The sequence below is a fragment of the Littorina saxatilis genome, linkage group LG13, assembly GCF_037325665.1.
Source record: "Littorina saxatilis isolate snail1 linkage group LG13, US_GU_Lsax_2.0, whole genome shotgun sequence".
NCBI classification, from domain to species: Eukaryota; Metazoa; Mollusca; class Gastropoda; order Littorinimorpha; family Littorinidae; genus Littorina; species Littorina saxatilis.
In genome coordinates, this window is record NC_090257.1 from 4033890 (window position 1) to 4058464 (window position 24575).

Genomic DNA, 24575 nt, shown 5'->3' on the forward strand with positions numbered 1-24575 from the left:
TTATTAGGTTGGGTTAACACTCCTTTCCATAACTTTCCCGTTTTCTTCGCAGAAAAAAACACTATTCAGATATTGTTTTTCTCTTTTAAGCTTTGAGTAGTACATTTAAACGCCTTTTCTGTGAAATTAAAAAGTTTTCATGAAATTCTTGCGCGCAGTAGTGACCAACATGGCAGCGTCCGGCTCGCCAGCTTATCAGTTGAGACACGCAGGATAAACAGAGAGTGATCTCCTCTATGTTTCCATATGTCGCATGTTAGAGAACTACCAGAAGACAGAGATGGCTGGTTCGTCAAACGTCAGTGGGCCGACCTCGGCAACTGTAGCTTATCTTCAGGCGTGTAAGTATGTTTGACTGGTTGTTCAGTGTGTTCGGTTGAAATCTATGAAAAGATCGTCTGCTACAATTAGACTGAGAAGGGGTAAACTCTCTCTCTCTCTCTCTCTCTCTCTCTCTCTCTCTCTCTCTCTCTCTCTCTCTTACTTTTTCTCTCTCTCCCACACACACACACACACACACACACACACACACACACACACACACACACACACACACACACACACACACACACACTCACACACAAATAAACTCCACAGGCATATATAATACACACTTCCTGACCTTTTGCTTGGATGCAAGCTTTTGTTGATCTCTGCTACAGATAAATCAAGTTATGCCAAGAAGATGCCTAATAATGTTACGTTTTTAAACTGTTGATTTCTTGTAACATTGTAAGGATTCTATGCTGATGTGATTGTATAGTACAAGTTACAACAACAAAAAAGGCATTTCATGAAGTTAACTTTTTGATTAATGCTTTAATAAGAATTTGCTTTTTCCAGACTTTGTAACGATTGCTACCATTCTTGGAACGGGAATTTTAGGTAAGCTTCTTTTGTCATCATATATATACATCATTACATGTATACATTGTAAATATATATATCATAATTAATTCATATAGATGAATTCTGCTTCATTTGACTCTAAAAGATTACACATTTTCAGATCACAATTATACCGTTGGTATGTTTTCAATGTTACATCCTGGAGAAACGTACTGCATGCCTCGGCTTGTCAGCAGATCATTTGGCACAAGACCATTTTTAAGACCGCCAAAACACCCTGAGAAAGTCATGTCTTAACACTTTCGTGACGGGATGCGACTATATTAGTAATAGCGCTGCAACGCCCACGGACGGGAAGCGACTATTTTAGTATTAGACATACAAGGTACACGACTCGTGATTGCTTCCCGGTTTTTGAAGCTTGCAAATAAATTGAGTTGTTTCCCTTGATACACTTGGCGTCCCCTTCTGCCATTTGCAAATCCGCCTGATTTGTGTGCGTTTTTGAGGAAAAAAAATGAATCAAAGGCGAGCCTTGTCTCGGGAGGAGATTCTTCGGATGTTGGACCTAGAGGATCCCGTAGAGCATGATTCGGACGTATCGTTTTCGCCTCACGAAAGCGATACAAGCAGTGAAAGTGAGGAAGAAACAGTCCCGTTGTTGCTAGTACGAGTCGGCAAACTACACGTGGTTGGCGGTGATACTGCTAGACGAACATGTATCTCGGAATCGTGCAGGAGCTATGGGGGCGTGGCAGCACTGATAACAATGGATGGCTGGAGCCTTCAAATCCTTTTGGAATTGTTCATAGGTGTACAGTTGGTACTTTGTTGTGAAAATGTGACTTATATTCAATATGGATTACCTAGACATCATTTGGTGAGTGTTAGATCTACAGTTTTGTTTCATTTGAGTCAGGATGCTGTGAGTGAATGCGTGATTTGCTTGTTTTTTTCTTTGTACTGTCTCCTTATTTCTGTGTACAATGTTAACAATATTTCAGCTAATTCATAGGTTTTACACCTTGTTTGGTTATAACATTATTTATAATACTTTCTGTTAAAAAATAACTTTTAAAAAAAGCAGTAGAAAATAAAACACACACAAAAAAACGTTAAAAAACACAAATTATCCCCCTTTCACCCCCCTTTCACCCCCCTTTGCTAAAACAAATCGCGTGACAAACTTATAAATAGCACGACTGAACTGGGCATCCATTTTTGAATTAGTACACACAATTTGGTGGTGATTGGACTTAATTCAAGCTTGCTAGACAGATTTCTTTACAGTTACTGATTTTTGGGAAGTTTCTTGGTGGCAAGCTTGGGCAGGCAGGACGTAAACGCCGTGGCAGTGCTAGTCACAATAGTGTTAAAAGGTCAGGACTAGTCTCAGAGGATAGGAACAGAAAATCTGAAAAACAACAATTTAAAATTTTGGTCCTAAAGGGGGGGAATCCTTACATTGAGGGGGTCTTAAAGTAGGGGTTCCACTGTAATAATTAGTTATGTATAATTAGGTGGGTAATATAGGTAATTTGATATTGCAGGCCCTACACACATAGAGCTGTGCCTGCCTTCAGTGTTGGTGAACAGGCACAGACAACCTTGATTTTTACTCAATTCTTTATGCATGCATTTAATTAGAACTGCATGTTTCTTAGCGGCAATTTAAGATATAATGGCAAGTGAAGCTAGTCAAGCTAGGAAGTAGCATTTCTTGTAGATTGCTCGCCATGAGGAAGGCTAGGATAGTAGGATTTGGTGAGAGTAGGCGAGCTTTCCTATGGCCATGGAGGTTAATTCTCGCCATGTGAGAAAACATGTCGGCTGCACAGCTGGCAATTCCTTTGACTCGATCTCCATGTTCATTGTTGTTCAATGACAATTGCAGACAACTTATCAACCCATCCTGTTTAATTATTGACTGCCTTGCACAAAAGTGTTTCACGCACATGCAGTACTTTTTGTGCGCCAGACACTAGTGAGACAGCCATAAACTCTGGTCCATGGTTTATGTGCTCTAACATTATTGTTAATGTTAGGTGTTTCAAATGATATACTGTCAATTTTGATGACAGAACAGGAAATTTCTCTTTTAACTTGCAAGCAGTTACCAGTGGGTGACATGTGTTTGTGAACTGTTGGCCGTCGACAATTGCTAAAGCTAAATGGTCTAGTTGAATATGTGCAATGAACTGTCATTTACTGCGCTGGTGTGTTGTTCTTCCTTTCCTGACTCTGTTTGTCATTGTGCTTGATTTGTCTGTGTGTGTGTTTGAGGGGGGGAGGGGGGAGGGGGGGGGACCACATTTCTTTCAGGTGCAAGCAGATTTTATAATGCAAATTGATGGTGTATGTAGCAGCTGTCCCATGTATAATCATAATTAGGCCCCCCCAAAAAAAGGTCTGTTTACGGTAACATAGGCCAAAAAAATAGGGTCGGTAGGTCGGGATTTTTTATTTATTTTTTTTTCTTTCCAAAAAACCATATTTTTACGTTATTTTGCAAAAAAAAACCAAAAGATTTTTTTTTTTTTTTTTTTTCCCCAAATGCCAAAAAAAAGTCTACGGTCGCGCGAAAAAAATAGGGTCGGTCGGGTTACCGTAAACAGACTATTTTTTTTTTTGGCCTAACAAATCCAACAGTTGGCTTACACTGTCACAATGAAATATATATGTTACATTTGTGCACACATCTTACAATTACTGTGTGTGTGTGTGTGTGTGTGTGTGTGTGTGTGTGTGTGTGGACATGAGGCAAAAAAAAAAAAGATTTGTTTACGGTAACATAGGCCAAAAAAATAGGGTCGGTAGGTCGGGGTTTTTTTGGTTTTTTTTCCAAAAAACCATATTTTTACGTTATTTTGCAAAAAAACCATTTTTTTTTTCCCCCCAAATGCCAAAAAAAAGTCTAGGGTCGCGCGAAAAAAATAGGGTCGGTCGGGTTACCGTAAACAGACTATTTTTTTTTTTGGCCTGAAATGTGCAGTGTGCAATATGCAGTGAGTCTGTGTGACTGTGTGTGCTTTCGTGTGTGTTTGAGTGCATGCGTCTCTTGATTTCTATACTTGATCCTGATATTCACAAGGTTCTAATATTTTCACAGGTCTACCTGTGACTCTTATCAAGTCAGGACTGTATCCGTTCCTCATCTCCTTTTTCATAGATGCTGTTATGCAGGTAACACTTAGATTATGTTAAAAATAATCATTATTGTAATAATATTATTTTATAACTGTCAGGGTCAATTATCAATAATGATAATAAAGAAAATAAGGATATTTATATGGTGCAAATTATCCTGCTATCTTTATTATATATATATTCAAATACTTTAGAAATAGAATTCTGACAAATATAATACATGATACATGCACCAGTAAACATGTCTGTACATATTAAAGCAAATACACATACATGTACAAGCATGTATAAATGAAATATATGCAGTTTATAAAACTGTAACAATTTGAAACGTTTTACATTAACTATAACATGCAGAACAGGATTTATTAGCTTGCCTGGCTTTTGTAATTTGTCTCTTATCTAGATTTTATGTTTATAATGTTTGTGTGTGGTTTTCTGTTTTGCATGGTTAATTCCCTTTCTTGTTGTGTTGTGTTTTTGTGGTTTTTTTCTCTCCCTCCAGTAGTAATAGTATGGTATGAGGAAATGTCAGTGGATGAATCATTTTAATCAGTGAAGTGGGCAAGTGGTTAGTTTATGGGTAGATTGAGTGAGAGATTGACAGACTGTCTGACCAACTGATAGACTGAGTGAATGTATTCAGTTTATGTACTCCTGTTGATTTTGTTGTTGTTGGTACTTTTTTTTCCATGCAATTTGAAGGTACACAGTAGCTGATGGGTTGCTTTCCAAATGTGAGTGTACACAGGCGGATAACACATAGAAATGGAGAGAACTGGTAAGACTAGTATATAAGGTCTATAATGTTGCATTTACAGAAAATTGATGAATGATCCCAATTAATATTTGCAGAGTGTGCTGATCCATTTCTTTGTGGATCTGTTGCAAAAGGCATGTGCAGTTCAGATGGGTAACTTGCAGGTAAGACTTAAGGAAAATCAGATTGTTTTAAAAACAAACATCTTACTTCGTGTGAGTGCACAAACAACATTTTCTCCTGCTCACCCCCACCCCCCACGTACCCACACTCAAATTATAACAAACCACACACACACACACACGCACACATTATACTCACACACACACACACACACACCTGCACACACAATGTACATGACATAATTAAATTCTGCCTGGTGGGTAAGGCCAAAAAAAAAAATAGGTCTGTTTACGGTAACCCGACCGACCCTAGTTTTTTCGCGCGACCCTAGACTTTTTTTTGGCATTTGGGAAAAAAAAAGAAAAAAAATCTTGGTTTTTTTGCAAAATAACGTAAAAATGTGGTTTTTTGGAAAAAAAAAAAAAAAAAAAAAAAAAATCCCGACCTACCGACCCTATTTTTTTGGCCTATGTTACCGTAAACAGACATTTTTTTTTTTTGGCCTAATAACAAGTGCAAGCTGGGTGATTTTATTACAGAGGCACAGGAAAAATGCCTTGTGTGTCTGTGATCTACACAACCATTACCTCAGTCTTCTGACGCGGATGCATATTTTTTTTATCTGGCGCAATGTCTGTCAACCGATTATCTGATATATAGTTTTAATAAAATATTATTTTGGAGGTCATTTTCTGACAGAACAAGTTGTTCTGGACAGAACACTTAGACCCATACATATTTCAATCCAGGTCTAACTGACATATTGTCCTTTTTGTGTGGCGGGGATGTAGCTCAGTCGGTAGCGCGCTGGATTTGTATCCAGTTGGCCGCTGTCAGCGTGAGTTCGTCCCCACGTTCGGCGAGAGATTTATTTCTCAGAGTCAACTTTGTGTGCAGACTCTCCTCGGTGTCCGAACACCCCCGTGTGTACACGCAAGCACAAGACCAAGTGCGCACGAAAAAGATCCTGTAATCCATGTCAGAGTTCGGTGGGTTAGAGAAACACGAAAATACCCAGCATGCTTCCTCCGAAAACGGCGTATGGCTGCCTGAATGGCGGGGTAAAAAACGGTCATACACGTAAAATTCCACTCGTGCAAAAAACACGAGTGTATGTGGGAGTTTCAGCCCACGAACGCAGAAGAAGAAGAAGAAGTCCTTTTTGTCTAGGTACAACCCTGCTTAATATATACTTGACTCACAATGGTGATGTTTGTTCCTGTGCCTGTTGTTTTTAAATGGATGTCCGGGAGCAACATGCTGAGATCGTGATCAGTACTACATACCACCTGTGACTCGATCAATTTAGCCAAGTTAATTTATAGGCACAATATTAACCAGCAAGTGAAATCACAGCTTGATGTAAATGTATATTGCTATTTCATATGTTACGTGGATTTCCATTGGTCAATTGGGCAAAACTGAGCTCATTGTAAAAGTGATATCGACGACATTTCCGTCGATATCAGTTTTGATATCGACGACCTCTTTATTGCTTCCCCACTTCAAAAACAAAAACACCTAAATTTAAAAACAAACAAATATATATGAAAATGTAATGATCCCAGAATTTAGTTGAGCAAGTGACCAAAGACTTTTTCAAAGAAAAAACATTTTTAAATACTGAAAAGTACAAGAAAAGAGTGAACAAAAAGAAATAATAATGAGAGGGAGGGATATTGAACAGCCAAAACTGAGACAAATACTTTTGTAATTTCTTTACAGTGAATACAAAATGTCCAGAGAATTAGCAATATATCTAACATTGACTGACTGTGTGATGATATCTTCTGCTATTGGTCTGTTTTGACAGTGATATCAAAATCTGGACCTCCTGTCTCGATTTTGATATCACTGTCTCAACAGACCACAGCAGAAGATATCAACACACAGTCCGTCAATATTGGGTAATATATACTTAATTGCAGCAGTGACAGCTGAAAGAAAGTTCAATAATTTGCAAGCATGTGGGGATTTTATCTGTGGTTGATGGGGTTTCAGATTTAATCACATCTACACGTAATGGGTTTTGAAATAAAGTTGGAAATAGGGGATTCTACTGTAGTGGTATTTGTAATGAAGTTAAAGCAATATATTATATGATGGTTTCTTCTTCTTTGTAACAGGAGGAATCGGTGCCTCTTAACCAGCTAGAAGATGAAGAAACTGAGCTGGGCTCGGATAGTAACGGTGAATGTCTCTTAATTATTTACTTTTGTTGTCTCTTTGTGTGTGTGTATGTGTGTGTGTGTGTGTGTGTGTGTGTGAGTGCATGTGTTCGTGTGTGTGTACATGTGTGTGTGTGTTTGTGTGTGTGTGAGTGCATGCGTGTGTGTGTAAGTGTGTGTGCATGTGTGTGTGTGTGTGTGTATGCGTGTGTCAGTGTTTGTTTGTTTTTGTGTGTGTGTTTGCATAAGTTCATGTGTGTGGTGGTGTGTTTGTGCATGCATGTGTATGTTCATGCATGCATGTGTGTGAACGAATGATGGGCTGAGAATAAACAGTGCGGATGTAATGCCTTACATTGTGTACTTCTTAACCTGCAATGCTGCAACATTAATTTTATTGATTGAATTGGCAGACTTTACAGATGGGTAAGAAGACTGGAGGAATAATATTTGTTTCAGGGGATGTTGTAATGAAGGAGTTTGAAGAACCATCCACCAGTGGGGCTAGACCTGTATCGCCAAACCTTCATCTTCTGGGAACAATTTTCCTGGGTTGTGGCTGCCAGCAGATGTTTGATGTTCTTATCATACTTCAGTTGTAAGCCATATGATGTTAAAGAGTTTGATTGTGTGTGTGTGTGTGTGTGTGTGTGTGTGTGTGTGTGTGTGTGTGTGTGTGTGTGAACTTATTTGTTTGTATCTGTTTGTTTGGCATTTTGCATGTTTCCCAATAATAGGTACCGGTGTAACACGAATTTTTTACTCCACGAAAAATGTACTCCGGAGTAAAAATTTCGTACAAATTTCTTACTCCGAGTACATTTTTCGTACGAGAAAAGAACTCCCCAAGGCATGAAAAAATGACTCCCTCCACGAAATGTTTACTCCCCATTTTTTTACTTCTAGTAAAAAATCTCGTACGCGAAAATGGGATGCGGGCGAAGGGATAATGCCAAAATTGGCATCTCGCGCAAACGAATGTCGCGCTAGCCTCCCTCCACCCCTTCCACCACCAAGACTAACAGGGGACAAGGGAGTAAACATTTCGTACACCTGGCATGGGAAGTTAAATTGCTCGTGTTAGGGTGAAGTAATTTATTCGTTTTTTATTCGTCAGGGGAGTAACATTTGTGTACGAAATGTTAACTCGGAACTCACCTGTCGTGGGGAGTAATTTTCTCGTGTAATGGGGGAGTGCTTTTTTCGTAAAGGGAGTAACATTTTTGTACAAAATTTTTACTCCGGAGTAAAAATCTCGTGGGAGTAATTTTCTTGTGTTACACCGGCACTGTGGCACTTCAGAAGTAAGTCAACACGTTATTTGTATTTTTGAACAAAATATGACATTTTGAACAGATCGAGACAGTCAGTGTTCCTCCGAGACTGGGCTAGCGGTCGAGGTGAACAATGACTGTCGAGATCTGTGTAAAATGTCATATTTTGGTCAAAAATACAAATAACATTTATGTATCGATCGATTATGGTTGGAATTCCTTTTAGTTTTTATGATTGAATGCACACAAACATGCACTATTTTGTAGTCTCGGCTGGCCGCCTAGATATAGATAGATAGATAGATAATTTATTGCCAAGTGTACAATACATGAATGAACATAAAAAATACACGAGGAAAGCAGCTTGCTGTGTGATAAAAACAAAAATAAATAGCATTCATACATCTCTGGCGCATAGCATCATACATACATGGGTAAGACAATTTGGTATCACAGTAACTAATACATACACTATACAGACATGGTGAGAACTATGAAACTCTAAGAGCTATCGGAACCACAATAAAAGTACGCAGAATAAGATAGGATCCCCCCCCCCCCCCCCCCCTATCAACTACTGTAAGAACTGAACATGTTCCATACTGATAAAATGTACCTCTAAAACAGCACATAAAAATAAACTCTTCCAACACAACACAGTGGTTAAAGAACGACTAAAACTACTAAAACATACTAGATGTGTATTCCGTTATGAAGTTTTGTCGGCCTCTGACGTCACATGGCTCAAAGAAGGAAACTTCAGTGTGCAATCGATACATATGATTTTAAAGAGTTTGATCGTGTATGTGTTTGTTTGTTTTATCTGTTTGTTTGCCCTTACGTATGTTTCCCAATACAAGATACAATGGCACAGTTTCCCTTTGACTATTTTGTATGTACAACCAGAAGTATCGATCTATACAGTCTAACCTGCCCTGGCAACCACATCTCAATAACGACCACCTGCCCATTAATTTACGACCTAGACCCATACGCGCCAACGATCTTTTTGCACATACATAACCTTTCCAAAGTGAGCACCTGTCCTTAACGACCACTGTTGGTCTGTCCCTTGGGGGGGTCTTTATAGACAGGCTTGACTGTACATTTATGACAATTGTGCAAGAATATTGCAAGAATATATGTCTTGATCCATACACATTTCTGCCGATGGCCCCAAACGTTTCGGCAATTTTCTGCAGTTTAAAGCAGTCCATGATGTGCCCTCTCCAATGCAGTGAAAAAAGCTTGGCAGATCTGCAAACAATTGTGACCCTCCACCACGGAATGAGTCGCATGTCACCTTTGCATGATTTTCATATTTTTACATTTTTCTAAAGAGTTTTTTATGCTCTATCCAGTGGTGAAAACCATTTTAGAAAAGAGCGAAAACTGTTTGAGTTATAAGCCTGTGACTAAGGTGACCCTCACACTGTTACCAGACACTCCCCGGACTTTTATTAAGCCTAGCGCAGAACCGCGCGAGGTGACATGCGACTCATTTCGTGGTGGAGGGTCACAATTGGGCACATTTTTGGGTGATTTGAAAGAAAATTTGTGCTGGCCAGGGACGCAAAACGATATTCTCACATGTGGATGTGTGATGGTTGGTTAATCTATTTTGTTCTTTAATTGGTCGGGAATATCTCTTAAAATCTGTTTCTTGTAGGATGTGGGTCAGGGTTATGAATGAGGGTTAGAATTATAATCTTTATCATTGATTAATTTGATCCATATAACGTTGACTCAAATATTGTTTGTTGCAGTATTGCCTTGTTGATATGCTACGCACTGGCTGGGAGCGAGGCCTATGCACAGGTGATAGGCATTGAGTGAGTTGGACTTTTATATGCTAGCTGCCCTAGACCAATCTTAAATAATTGTCACTGCTGGAGAGATCAAATGGAGTTTGCTCATTAAAATTGTCCTTAAATTCGTGTTTTCACCAACAGATTTAAAAATGATTGCATTGTATTCGTCATTTTCTCCTGAATCCCCAAACATGTCGATATGTTATGTTTGCTCTGAAAATGAGCTCAGAATTCAGGAAAATCGTGCATGTTAGGTACTGAGTAACACGGCTGAGATGAGTGTAATCCGTCTTGGTCATTGCATGGGTTTGGGCTAACCAAGCCTAAAATATTGCTACATGTAGTCTCGGGGATGACTGATTTTCAGCGTTGTTTTAGTTTCAGGCCGACAGATTGACTAAATGTGTTGATAAAAAAATGTGCTTCACATGACTTTTGTTTTGTTTTTGCAGCCATTTCTACGTGATACCAGTGTTTGTGTGGGTGCTCACCTTCGCCATTGTCTTTGCCTTGCAACTCATCCAGCCCATTATTTCCATCCTCACATTCCTCAAGGGGTCTGTTCTTCTTGCCACTGTAAGTATCAAGTGTGTGTATGATGGAGGGGGGGGGGGGGGTGTTAGATGGATGTCTGAGTGTGTGTGTGTGTCTGTGAATCTGTTTGTGTGTGTGCGAATGTGTTAGACAGTTTGTGTGTGTGTGTGTGTGTGTGTGTGTGTGTGTGTGTGTGTGTGTGTGTGTGTGTGTGTGTAATTTGGATTTTGAATTTATTTTTCTATGAATTTAAAGAAAGTTGCTGGACCGAAAATATTATCTTGTTTTAGCTAAATCAGGTTTCTAGCTAAAATATTTATGCAGCAGCATGTAGCATTTTATTAATCAATCTTAGTCTTTCTCTGCCACGGAACATGTTTCTGCAACTACAATCTGGGGATTTTTCATGTTGCAGACGCTTGTCACATTTTACGTTGGGGTGGTGCTTGGTCGTTCAGGCAACAACGACTTTTCTTACATCGCCGCTCCTTTTCTGATGGGCACTGTTGCTATAGGTTTGTTGCTGTCATGTCTGTCTTTGTCACCTACTTTCCTTCTGGTTCTGGTGTAAACCATCATGATGTAGCCTGCCACACATCTCTTCAGCATTTTATAGAGATCATCCATCCACAGGGGCATGATGTGTGTCCCAGAGTCAACTTGGTGCAGACTCTCCTCGGTGTCCGAACACCCCGGCCCCATGTGCATGCATACGCACGATAAAGATCCCAGGGTCACAGCGAAAGCCTCAGGCCTTTAGAAACACGAATACATGCATGCAAAAATATGAAGCCAGGGTGTCCGTTCGGCCAACAGCCCATAAAGTAACCATTTTAGCACTGACCCAAGACGACCCAACCCGGTCCCTAGCCCATTTTTTCAGGTCACCTCTAGCAGCCGGCAGCCAGCTGGCTACACGCCCCCAACCCCCCCCTACTGCATTTTTTGAGTCACTTGAGAAAAAGTGACTCTATGTAATCGGTCAGTGTTAGTCTGTCCGGCCGGCCGGCCGGCCGCCCGGCCGGCCGTCCGTAGACACCACCTTAACATTGGACTTTTCTCGGAAACTATCAAAGCGATCGGGCTCATATTTTGTTTAGTCGTGACCTCCAATGACCTCTACACTTTAACGATGGTTTCGTTGACCTTTGACCTTTTTCAAGGTCACAGGTCAGCGTCAAAGGAAAAATTAGACATTTTATATCTTTGACAAAGTTCATCGGATGTGATTGAAACTTTGTAGGATTATTCTTTACATCAAAGTATTTACATCTGTAGCCTTTTACGAACGTTATCAGAAAAACAAGGGAGATAACTAGCCTTTTCTGTTCGGCAACACACAACTTAACGTTGGGCTTTTCTCGGAAACTATAAAAGTGACCGGGCTCAAATTTTATGTGAACGTGACTCATTGTGTTGTGAATAGCAATTTCTTCCTGTCCATCTGATGCCTCATATAATATTCAGAACTGCGAAAGTGACTCGATCGAGCGTTTGCTCTTCTTGTATTTTTTATACAAGGCCGGGTTTTCCCGTGTAACATGCCCCCAATGGCTTTGCCGTGAAGGCGTAAAACTTACATTTTCTTCTGGGGCATGTATCAAAGATCCACAGCCTCACGGAATCCTATGCTGAGTGGGAATGTTTTGCTGAATTCATTGCACAGATGAACACAGGTCTCAGTTATATTATTAAGTTATTCATTCATTCATATTCTGTGTTGTGTTCACAACAAAGCAGGGAACTAAGGTATCATCCACATGCATTTTTGCAAAAGCTTCAATGAAGACAAATGAATAGCTGCAAAGCTTTTTAATCACCTAGCGAGTGTGTGTGTGTATGTGTGTGTGTGTGTGTGTGTGTGGGTGTGTGTGTCAGGCTGGCTAGCTGGCTGGCTGGAAGGCTTTGTCTGTGTGTATGGGTGTACGTGTGTCTGTCTGTCTCCGCTGTCTATAATCAAATATAACTTTCTTGTGTATTATGAGCCTATCCTGTATTTTGCAGGGGGTACAATCAACACAATGCCATTCACTTTTGAAAGGATTGGATATAAAAAGGATGAGGTAATGTTGCTGAATCATGTGTCAGCGTTGCGTTAATTACAATCTGTTGAGAATTAATAATAGTGCTATTGGTGCTAATTTAAAACACATAAGGCATCTTTCTGCTAACTGTGTAAAGCCACGCTGCCTATAGTACTTATTGTGACAATTATGATTGTTTACTTTTGTTGTTCAGGGTGCACATTCATTTTCCTGCAGATATATAGAGAATACTACATGGCTTGCTGTGTCGTACCAGATTTACACAAGTTGTTTTTTTAAATATTGAACTGCGAGCAAAAGCATCATTTTGGATGATTAATGAGATGAGGATGATTATAATGATGAAAAAGCAACAAATCTGACCATTTGTGTGCACTTTTCATAGCAACACTTTTTTGTGTACATGATGGTTATAAGTATTACTATTGTATTGTGTTGGCCTCTTCTATTCAATTTGATTTGATTCGATTCTGTTCCAATTGCTACTCTATTGCATTACATTGTGTTTCATTGCATTGAGTTGTATTGTATTGTATTGTATTGTATTATATTGTTTTACAGATCAAAAACTACAGATTAGCAGTGCAGCTGGGATTATGGACCTGTGTGCTGCTCAATATATTATGGTAAGATTTGTTTGTGTCCTATATAGAATCAATTTATTAACCAAAATTCAAACAGATGTGATTTTATGAGATAAATAAAGGAGCTTTATCATGTGAGTAGGAGTTGTTCCGCATCGAGATATGGCAAGAGGCGAAAGGAATGTAAAAGCAAGGTGTTTAACCCTTCCGCTGCCTGTATTATAGGACGCCAGCTGACGTCCTTGGTAACTTGCTTTATTAACAGGCAACACAACGTTCAAAAAGCAACAACACAAGAAGAAGAAAAACAACACACACAAAATGTGTGTGTGGGGCGTATTCATTTCTACATCAAGGACACACTGTAAGTTATCAATTCTGGTAACTACAGGTAATGCTATACACATATTTCTGGTAGCGAACAGTCTTTTTTCAGGGAATTTGGGTGGGGGGGGGGGGGGGGAGGAGGAGAGGTCTTAACAAGGGAGGTTTCACTGTAGTTGAACTGCTATGTAATAAAGGGAGACAGTAAAAAAAAAATAAGAAGACCCCCACCCCTAGCATTGCCTTGTCTTTATGCATGTTTTGTTCATAAGCCTATAAATTTACCCCCATTTAAAGACTCCGTCCTTTTTAAGACCTGCGTGCTTTGCTTAACCATTCTTGAGGTCTTAAAAGGGGGGGTTGGACCACTGGACAATTGTTGCTGCAGGTGTTGGTCGGTGCTGGACATCGTGCCACAAACTGTCCTAGATGCGTGTCAGCGAGAGATAGCACATTCTGAGTCCATGATGGTCGAAGATGGGCCAGCTTCACCAGATCTCTGCTTTGGAGAGCTGTCCTTGGAAAGGTGTGTACAGTGTATGTGTGTGTGTGGGTGTGTGTGTGAGTGAGTGTGTGTGTGTGTGTGTGTGAGCGAGTGAGAGAGTGTGTGTGTGTGTGTGTGTGTGTGTGTGAGCAAGTGAGTGAGTGTGTGTGTGTGTGTGTGTTTGTTTGTGTGTGTTAGTGTGTTTGTGTGTGTGTGTGAGTGTGTGTGTGAGTGAGTGAGTGAGTGAGAGAGTGTGTGGGTGTGTGTGTGTGTGTGTGTGTGTGTGTGTGTGTGTGTGTGTGTGTGTGTGTGTGTGTGTGTGTGTGTGTGTTAGGATATGACTACCAGTATATGTATGTGTGTTAGTGTGTGTGTGTGTGTGTGTGTGTGTGTGTGTGTGTGTGTGTGTGTGTGTGTGTGTGTGTGTGTGTGTGTGTGTGTGTCTAAATGTTTGGGTGCATCTGTGCATTTTCATGTGTGTGTGAGCAATGCATGTGAGTGCAGAGTGTGTGTGTGTGTGCATGAGTGCCTGTTTGTGTTTTAGGTAGAAGAAATAGTTCTCTACTAATTATGTTGTGGATGTTGTGTCTGTGTCTGTGAGTCTCTATGACTCTAAAAGCACATTCATGTTCACATTTGTATATATACATGTCCACACAAATGCAGTTTCCAACTCATGCATTTAGCCATTTGCAGTCTGCTTCTTACATCTCTGTTTCGGTGTATTGTGCACAGTTCAATGGTGTTTGCAGTTTCTTTGTGTGACTGGTGTTTTGTTCTGTCTAGGATTGGATTGTTTATTGATGTCTTTCAGCACTTTGTTCGCTGTAGTTGCTTATGAGCTGTATTGAAAATAGACACAGTAAAAAAGTAAATTTTAAGAGGCTTATTGTCCGTCAGGTCTTGATTGCCACCCCCCGCGGGTTAGGGGGAAGAATTTACCCGATGCTCATTTACCCGATGCTCCCCAGCATGTCGTAAGAGGCGACTAACAGATTCTGTTTCTCCTTTTACCCTTGTTAAGTGTTTCTTGTATAGAATATAGTCAATGTTTGTAAAGATTTTAGTCAAGCAGTATGTAAGAAATGTTAAGTCCTTTGTACTGGAAACTTGCATTCTTCCAGTAAGGTCATATATTGTACTACGTTGCAAGCCCCTGGAGCAATTTTTTCATTAGTGCTTTTGTGAACAAGAAACAATTAACAAGTGGCTCTATCCCATCTCCCCCCCTTTCCCCGTCGCGATATAACTTTCGTGGTTGAAAACGACGTTAAACACCAAATAAAGAAAAGAAAGAAAATCTTAATTGCCTATATTGGACATGAATTGGTTTATACGATTCGAGTTTTTACGCCCTCACGGCTTTTGATGTGATGTATGTTTATGATAGAATGACCAAAATCTTTAACGTGCCATTGTGGTGACACGGGGGTGGGAGATGGATACCGTCTCTGGGTCTGCACATAAAGTTGACCCGTGTCTGTCCCGGCCCGGATTTGAACCAGCGACCTTTCGATCACGTCCAGTGCTCTACCACCTGAGCTACCCGGACCCCCAAATAGACACAACTGTTGTATTCCATTTATGAATTGTCTTCATTTGCTTGGTTTTGTAAGCATCTGCTTTGGCTTGTTGTTTTTCTAGGTGTTGTGTGTTTTGTGTTATTTTGTTTGTTTTTGTTGTTTTCAGTGCAAAAATAAATGGTGAAATTTCCACTGTGCCAATGACAAAAGTAAGTGTGTACCATGGGTGTTTTTTGTTGTACATTGATTTGTTAAGCTATAGCTGTTCATTTATTAATTGTTGTTTCTTGTTTTCATTTCCCTTGCTTGTTGGCTTTGTAAGGCTATAGAACCGTATTGGCAAGCAATTATGTGTGTGTGTGTTGTGTCTGCACAGTGTTTGTGTGTGTGTGTGTGTGCATGTGCATGGGTGCAACTCTGCCGGCTACACGCCGGCAGCCGGTTTTTGGTTTCATCGGCTGCCAATGTTTTTGTTCCAGGAGAGGTTTTTTTTGGCATTTTAAATACTAAAAAAGCTGGACCCCAACTTTTGCCGGTTTTTGGAATTTTCCAGGTTGCACCCATGCATGTGTCTGTGTCTACAGGTGTCAGTGCATGTGTATGTGTGTGCATGTGTGTGTGTGGTTATATGTGTCTGTGCGTGTGTGTTCATGCATGCATGGGTGGGTACATACGTGTGCGTAACTTGTGTGTCGATACGTTTGTATGTTTATTAGTTTTCAGTGTATCTGTTTCTGATTTGTGTGTGTGCATTCCTTCTTGACATATTGACATTATAATATTTTGCGTGTGTTTATTCATACATCTATATATATATACGACTAGTGTCTGTCTGTCTGTCTGTCTGTCTGTCTGTTCGCGATGCACGGCCAAAGTTTCCCGCAGTGGGGCACTGCGGTTATGAAATTAAAGGCCCCTCCTGTTTTTGGAACCGCAGGAGCTTTCTAGTTTAATTTGCTGTTAGGTAGATTTTTGGTTCCTCTTTCCTGTCATGCTCTCTTTTTCTTCATGAATTCTTTTCTTTTTTCTGCCTTCTTGCTCATTCACCTGTATTTTTTCCAAAAATCTCTTTTCTTGCCGCTTGTCTCGCGATTCATGTATAGTTTAATCTGTTAGTGTTCTGATGTAAGTCCAGCAGTAGATAGGTTAAGCCTATTTTAACATACTGGAAACTGGTAATCTTCCAGTAGGTATTAATTTAGTTTTACTAAAGCCTGCTGGGACACAAGTAATGGGTTAGTGCATTTGTAAACAGGAATCGCTTGACAAGTGGCCCCCTTCATCCCCCCCTTCCTCGTCCTGATATGGCTCTGCGTAGTCGGCTGGACGTTAAGCAACAAATAAACAAACAAACGGCCAAAGTTCTCGGTGGATCTTTTTCAAATTTGGACACCGTATTCAGCTACACCCCGGACACAACCTCATCAATGAGATACTTCAACACGTGCTCTCAGCGCGCAGCGCTGTGCGCGCTGAACCGATTTTTTTTTTCTTTTTTTTTTCGGGATCCACTACCAGTAACTCTTCCTTATCTTCTCCAGTGTTTTCAGCCGCGATTATCTCCCTTCCTCCGTGTGGCGTCAATCCATATTCCCGTTACAACATTACTATTTTTAGAAGGTCACTGCACGTTACTATTTTTAGAAGGTCTCCAGCGTTTTGCGCGTTTATCTCCTTTCCTTCGTGCAAAGCCGGGTCCCAGGCGCAGCCTGGTATTTGGCTCTACTTCTTCCCGGCGAAGCCGGTACCCGGCGAAGCGGGTAATCATCTAGTACATATATATGTGTGCAGATTTTGGCGCGAGACTACCCAACGTACACATGGGTGGCAGTGCTGGTGCAGGTGTTCATTATGGTATCCATTACTGTCTCCTACCTGACTATAGGGGGCGCTCTGCATCACACACGTCAGTACCATACTCATGGATATACAATACAATACAGTGGAACCCCCTTTTAAGACCTCCACATATCTGAGAAAACAAGGTCTTAAAAAGGAGGGAGTCTGAAAATGGGGGATAACTTTACAGAGGTTAGAACAGAAAGTCTGAGAAAACAAGGTCTTAAAAAGGAGGGAGTCTGAAAATGGGGGATAATTTTACAGAGGTTAGAACAGAAAGTCTGAGAAAACAAGGTCTTAAAAAGGACGGAGTATTAAAATGGGGTTAATTTGACAGAGGTTATGAACAGAAAGTCTGAGAAAACAAGGTCTTAAAAAGGAGGGAGTCTTAAAGTGAAGGGTCTCAAGAGAAGGGGTCCGCTGTACAATAATACTTTATTATCTTAACTTGAGAAATTGCATTGTGGCTCTGACAACAATTAAACACTGATTATATGGTAATATTAAAACAATTCAATCAATTGCTGCATGTAACTCTGATAAACACACACACACACACACACACACACACACACACACACACACACACACACACACACACACACACACACACACACACATTAATTACACATTATAAGAAGTGTATATCATTTGTTCAGATATTGATCTTTTTCAACTAATCGCCACGGAGTAGTGTAAACAATGAACCTATGTTTGAAGACCCTTCATTTTTACCTTTAGATTTTCTACTCAATGGTGGATTTACAGCTCTTTCAAAGCTCCAGAGATGATTCTTTAGATCCCCTGATAGCACCAGATTGTTACAATTCACCCCCCTCCCCCCCCCCCCCCCCCTACTCCAGTGTTGTTCTTATAGGCCTCTGTCTTTGGTCATTTTCACATACGTTTTGATCTGACACATTGTTCTGACCCCTGGCCAGTGTCTGTTTGTTTGTTTGTTTCTGCTGTTCATCTTGTTGCTTTGCAAAGACTGTTCTGGTTGTCTTGCAGTGAATGGTGTCATGCAGAGTGTGTTGGTGAAGAGGGGACTAGATCTGGAACGTTTCACAGCCCCTCAAACCTGCTGCAATAAATTAAAGTGAGTGCTTCATTGTACAGTCACACCTTACCTGGCGACCACCTCTTGAAAACGACCACCTGTCCAAAACGACCACCTGTCCAAAACGACCACCTGTCCAAAACGACCACCTGTCCAAAACGACCACCTGTCCAAAACGACCACCTGTCCAAAACGACCACCCGAAGGATCCCTGATGATGTTTCTTATCTCTTTAATTCACCTTTTTATAATGTCCACCTGCCTATAACAACCATTTTTAGTCGATTCCTTTGGTCGTGGCTATAGAGAGGATCGAATGTATCAATTTATGCTGGTTCAGAATAGTGTCAAATTATATATCAAGTTATGCTTGTTTAGATTAGTGCAAAGCACAGACACCGTTTGAATTGTGATTCACAGTATTCCTGCATGTTCTTATTGGAACGTATGTATATATCATCATCTATAACTCGGTCTCAAGGTTAAAACTTTGTAACTTTGGTGTATTGCTTTTTTGTTTCTTGGAACCTATGTTTCTGTGGTGACAGCTTCATCATGGGAAGTTTTGCCTGAAAAAAACCCAACTTTGGTATTGTTTATTTGTTCGTTGGAATGTATTGTTTCTGTGGTGACGTTCATCACGGGAAGTTTTGTCTGCTTTCAGGATTTTGTCAACGTGTGTGTCATTGTTGGGCTTCACTGCTGTTTTTTCTGTGGCCATGGCAAATCCTCAGGTAAGCTAGAGCACAAATCTTGTCAGCTATCACGTGTACTATCTGAGCTAGATCTGTGCAGGCGTTTACATGAGATGAGAGCCTCCTTCCTCTTTGACACATTCCAACAATCAACAGTGGCTGATTCCTGACCGGCACGGTTGGCCTAGTGGTAAGGCGTCCGCCCCGTGATCGGGAGGTCGTGGGTTCGAACCCCGGCCGGGTCATACCTAAGACTTTAAAATTGGCAATCTAGTGGCTGCTCCGCCTGGCGTCTGGCATTATGGGGTTAGTGCTAGGACTGTTTGGTCCGGTGTCAGAATAATGTGACTGGGTGAGACGTGAAGCCTGTGCTGCGACTTCTGTCTTGTGTGTGGCGCACGTTATATGTCAAAGCAGCACCGCCCTGATATGGCCCTTCGTGGTCGGCTGGGCGTTAAGCAAAAAAAAAAAAAAAGACTGCTTCCTGTTCAGTACTGATGCAGTATTTTGCTGATTTTGTTTTGATGATTTTGTTTTGCTGGTGACAACAAACACGTGTGGAGTTTAGGAACAAGGTATTTTGATTCTCGATACTGGAACCTCAGCAGTCTACCTGTTTCTGATTTGTTTTTCTCACGCTTTGATGATTTGATTTTTCACTCACCTGAGTAATGGATGAGCCTTATAGTATTCATCCATGTCCGTCCGGGCAGAAGGTCTAATCAGGGGATGGGGGTCTTAAAAGGGAGGGAGTCTTCTATTGGATAGGAGGGTTCGGGAAGCGAAAAAATTTTTCACACGTCAGTTATGGGCTTTCAATTCTGAAGGCTATTTCCGAGTAGCTACGAACGTAAACGGAAGTTCCGATGTGTTCGGATGCTTATCGATTTGAGTTGTCATTCATGTCTCGCTGACCCAGTACACGGTAGCGCTGGAATGAGTGCAATCCGAGCTACGAACTTTGCCGATTGCAATCTAGAAATGATCGTCACTGCTGCAGGGTCAATGTGTGAATTAATAGGATAGAGCGAAAAGAATTGCACTCAGCACTCGCTCAATCCATGCTGAGGCTCATAAACTCCCAGCCTGGAGAACAGCATGCAGACAGCAGTCTTTCTTTCCTCGCACCATTGGCGAATGGAACACCCTCCCACCACAGGCAGTATCATCAGCCTCGGTGGAAGCCTTCAAAACCCAGATCTAGACACCATGCACTGCAGCAGAAGACCTCTTGTACACCAGAGTTCCCATTTAATTGCCAGAAACACATTCACAGATACTTCAATATCTTCTTTTGGGGGAGAGGGGGATGGGTCTTAAAAGGGGGGTTCCACAGTAATGGGAAATGATGAAGGCGAGTTGTGTAAGCCTTTGCTTTTCTTGTTGTTTCAGGGGTTTGTGGACATTCTGGAAAAGTTTGCCTCCCTTACTCTGAACTCTCAGGCGGGGATCTTCGTCTTCTTGATGCTCTTGGCCAGTCGCAGGCTGAAGGGCGTCAGCGTTCCCGTGCCCATGGCCGGATGGTTCCACCATCTAATCTGGACCATCCCCATCTTCTTCAACGGCGCTGTCATCATGGATATCTACAGCATCATCAGAGACATTATCAACCCTCAGCACTTGGTCCCCATTATGTTGAACTCCACGCTCATCGCTGCTGGGGAAGACGATGACTATGATGCTGATGCTGATGCTGATGCGGGGTCTTGATTGAATTGTCTTGTACATTTCTAACGAATACTCATCAGTGGAATGGAATGTTGTTGTCCAAGAGAGTTTGTACAGAGAGGGAGTGGATGGTCCAGGTATAAGATTGGATTTCGGTCATAACATTTCTAAGGTACAGGACTGAGGTGCATAAAGCAAAAATGGGTAGCACCCAAATGGGTGGTCCGTTGCGATATAACCTTGAATGGTTGAAAACGACGTTAAACACCAAATAAAGAAAGAAACAAATGGGTGGTACGCATGCAGCTGCGGGGTCAGATTTGGTGCAATTGAGACTTGTTGTGATTTGAACTAATCACACCCTGCAGCTTGTTGTGATTTGAACTAATCACACCCCGCGGCTTGTTCCCATCCAGTTGGGTGGCACCCAGTTTCACTTCGTGCATCTCTGCCCTGAGGTCATTTGTTAAATCCTCAGATTGCTTCATTATGAAATAAATTCTTCAAAAACTTCCAATGCGGGTGGGTGGTCAGTCATAGTTTCAGGCAGCCTGATGGATGTTGCATACAGAGACAAAGAATGTTGTCCCATCTGATTCTTATCATGAGGAAATAGCTCAGTTGGTAGTGTGCCCCCTGGCTTCAAGTTGGGTTAGATTCCCACATTCAGCAAGAGATTTATTTCCCAGAGTCAACTTTGTGCAGACTTTCCTCGTCGTCCGAAAATCCCCGTGTGCATGCATTGCACACGATAAAGATCCCAAGCTCACAGCAAAAGTCTCGGGGCTTGGAAACATCATGAATACGCGCATGCACACGATAAAGATCCCAAGCTGACAGCAAAAGTCTCGGGGCTTGGAAACATCATGAATACGCGCATGCAGGATACAGAAAATAATATTGGGTAGCGCAGTACTGAATGGCAGCTCGCTTTCCTCCAGTGAGAAAGCGGCCCTGATGTCCATGGGGGTCCCCTCACAGGACTGGATGAAATATTACCTCTTTATAACTCCACCCGTAACACTGCTGGGGATGATTCTGATGCTGGGTCTAGAGGAACTGTTGGGTGCTGTTGCTCCACAGAAGGAAAGGATGTTGTTTGTGGAACATATAATGCTGCCTTGCTCAAAAGAAATAACGGTTTTAGGCGTGACGAAAAAAAGAACAGGGCCGGAGTACGATGATAAATACAAGACTTATTTTACAACTGATTGAAAAAAACATACATCCCCGGTGGCGACTCACATAGTAACAGAATTGTTTTTTTTCGTGTTTTGAGCTTGCCGGTGTTACAGCTCAGAGCTTAGAGTACGCCCCGCACTTTGCTTTGTGTACATCACGTGACCACCCAAACATCTGCACAACGCAACATTTTCACAAGAAAAACATGTGTATTTGTTTGCTTTGTATTTATTACACATTTCTATCTACATTTAATAGATGTAATGTAATATCTATTTTTGCGGAAACCTCCCGAAGAAATGCAAGCTCAATGGCTTCAACTTGTAACATAGTCGTTTTTATTTGGAATGTGACGTCCTGTTCTTCGTCAGTCACGCCTATCTCGAACACTAAGTGTCGCACAGAACCAGCGCCCTTCCTTTAATACATGTAATTTAAATGTCATCATTGGATTGATCTTAGTTTACATTGATATAGTTGGGTTTTTTTCTGTGTTTTTTTGTGAAAGGAGAGGAATGTTAAGGTTATTATGATGGAACAAAATGATACAGAAATATAGAGGGAGTAACAGTTTCTAATGTTGAAAAGATATTCAATAAATTGAAAGTTGACTGAAAGGGCTGTTACAATGTGGAGGCTTCCACAAAAAGAAAGGGAAGATCCGAGAAAGGGAGATAACACATTTGTCTCAGAAGTGATCGTGCTATTTTACACTTGTCCTTGAAGAGAGTGTACTAAGTGTGATATAAAGGTATTTGCGAGTGTGTGTGTGAGAGAGAGAGAGAGAGAGAGAGAGAGAGAGAGAGAGAGAGAGAGAGAGAGAGAGAGAGAGGAGAGAGATAATTTAGCATATACACAATTCATGATTGTCATTTCTAGGGGTGTCATACAGTGGAGTGTACTGTATTTTCAAAATGTTGCCGTCATAATCTGGCTCATCCTCTAATCCTTTTTCTTCAAGGGGGAATGGAGTTCAATGATTGCCTTAAACTTCCGAATATTGTCAAAACTTTTATGGCTATTTCGTCCAATTCCCCAAATCCAACCATCATCCGTGAAAATATAGTGTGTGTGCGAGAGATTGAGAATTTAGAGAGGGAGAAAGAGGGAACAACTTTGATATTCTGAATTCACTCATTGTCATTTTGGTATTATTTATGGTTGCATAACTTAAGTAATTACACATGCTACCTACCACTTTTGGGGATGAGGATCGAACCTCTCTGCTTTTTTTGCTGTGATTTTGTTCTCCCAAGTATTTACATACATGCATATATTATTACGCAATCATAATAAATTTGTATACTCCATTCTTTTCAGTTAGGATTGACCAAGTCACTTTATTTCCATGACAGCTTATTGTCTTGCTTCTGGCATGGTACTGATGTGAAAAGTTTTGTTTTGTTTGACGGGCGAAGTGGCGCAGTGGTAAAACGTCAGCCTCCTAATCTGAAGGACATGAGTTCGAATCCCAGCAGCGGCTGCCTGGTGGGTTAAGGGTGGAGATTTTTCCGATCTCCCAGGTCAACTTATATGCAGACCTGCTAATGCCTTATCCCCCTTTGTGTGTACACTTAAGCACAAGACCATTAAGTGCTCACGGAAAAGATCCTGTAATCCTTGTTAGAGTTCGGTGGGTTATTGAAACAAGAAAATACCACGTGTTGTTGAAAGGATCGAGCTCCAGGAATGCGAAAGAATGTGTATGAGTGCGCCTTGGGTCGCCTTGTGGTGAGATTATGTGCGCGTTATAAATTCTTGTATTTTATTTATTTATTTTACTAACTAACAAAAAAGTATTTTTAAAACAAGTTTGTACTCCTATTGAAAGTACAGTATTGTTAACATTTAAAAAAAAGTTGTTTTGTTCATGACAATGTGAACACTTATGTTGAACAAGATGTATTTTCTTTGAATGAAACAGTTTGGAAAAAAAGTATTTCCCAGAGAATAAAACTGAAAGATATAAATGGATTAGTTTGCTGTGTATTACTCCTTAAAACTTGTTCTGAATGTCTAGCTATGTTAAAGGTGGCTGACGTATAGTTTTAGCTCCTGCCTGCATGTCCACTAAGAATTTTCAGTCTTTAATAATGGTGCAATCATTTCTGTTGTTCCTTATTGCGAGTTAACAAATACGTGTGAATGAGATTTCCTTGAAGACAGAATTATGCCTCGGACGAATAATAATTTTTAATATTAGTATGTTTGGGTGTCTTTTGGTTTAAAGTTTCAATGAATTCAAATTTGTATGGAGATGGGAACAATCATGCACCTTCATAGCCCTGAAAAGTAGGATATGCGCCGAAATGGCTGCGATCTGCTGGCCGATGTGAATGTGTGATGTATTGTGTAAAAAAAATTCCATCTCACACGGCATAAATAAATCCCTGCTCCTTGAATATGTGCGCAATATAAATTGCATAAAATAAAATTTAAAAAATCAACAAAAAAATTCCTGCGCTTAGAACTGTACCCACGGAATACGCGCGATATAAGCCTCAT

At 40.8% G+C, this 24575-nt stretch overlaps 1 protein-coding gene across 1 annotated transcript; it reads left to right on the forward strand.

Annotated features, from left to right (window-relative positions):
- Positions 1 to 102: 102 nt before the first annotated feature.
- On the forward strand, positions 103 to 24042 carry LOC138946312 (uncharacterized). The gene is made up of 17 exons (XM_070317852.1): positions 103 to 341; positions 844 to 885; positions 3959 to 4032; positions 4852 to 4920; positions 7006 to 7069; positions 7507 to 7645; positions 10088 to 10153; positions 10585 to 10708; positions 11082 to 11181; positions 12671 to 12729; positions 13273 to 13337; positions 14008 to 14145; positions 15793 to 15835; positions 17418 to 17532; positions 18477 to 18564; positions 19190 to 19259; positions 20613 to 24042. The coding sequence occupies exons 1-17, from the start codon at positions 254 to 256 to the stop codon at positions 20928 to 20930; spliced, it is 1662 nt and encodes a 553-aa protein (XP_070173953.1). The 5' UTR covers positions 103 to 253; the 3' UTR covers positions 20931 to 24042.
- Positions 24043 to 24575: the final 533 nt, after the last annotated feature.

Coding starts and splice junctions, on each gene's coding strand:
- LOC138946312 (XM_070317852.1), top strand. CDS start 254: ATGTTAGAGAACTACCAGAAGACAGAGATGGCTGGTTCGTCAAACGTC. Junction 15,836..17,417: donor CCACTGTGCCAATGACAAAA/GTAAGTGTGTAC, acceptor ATATGTGTGCAG/ATTTTGGCGCGAGACTACCC. Junction 17,533..18,476: donor GGGCGCTCTGCATCACACAC/GTCAGTACCATA, acceptor GTTGTCTTGCAG/TGAATGGTGTCATGCAGAGT.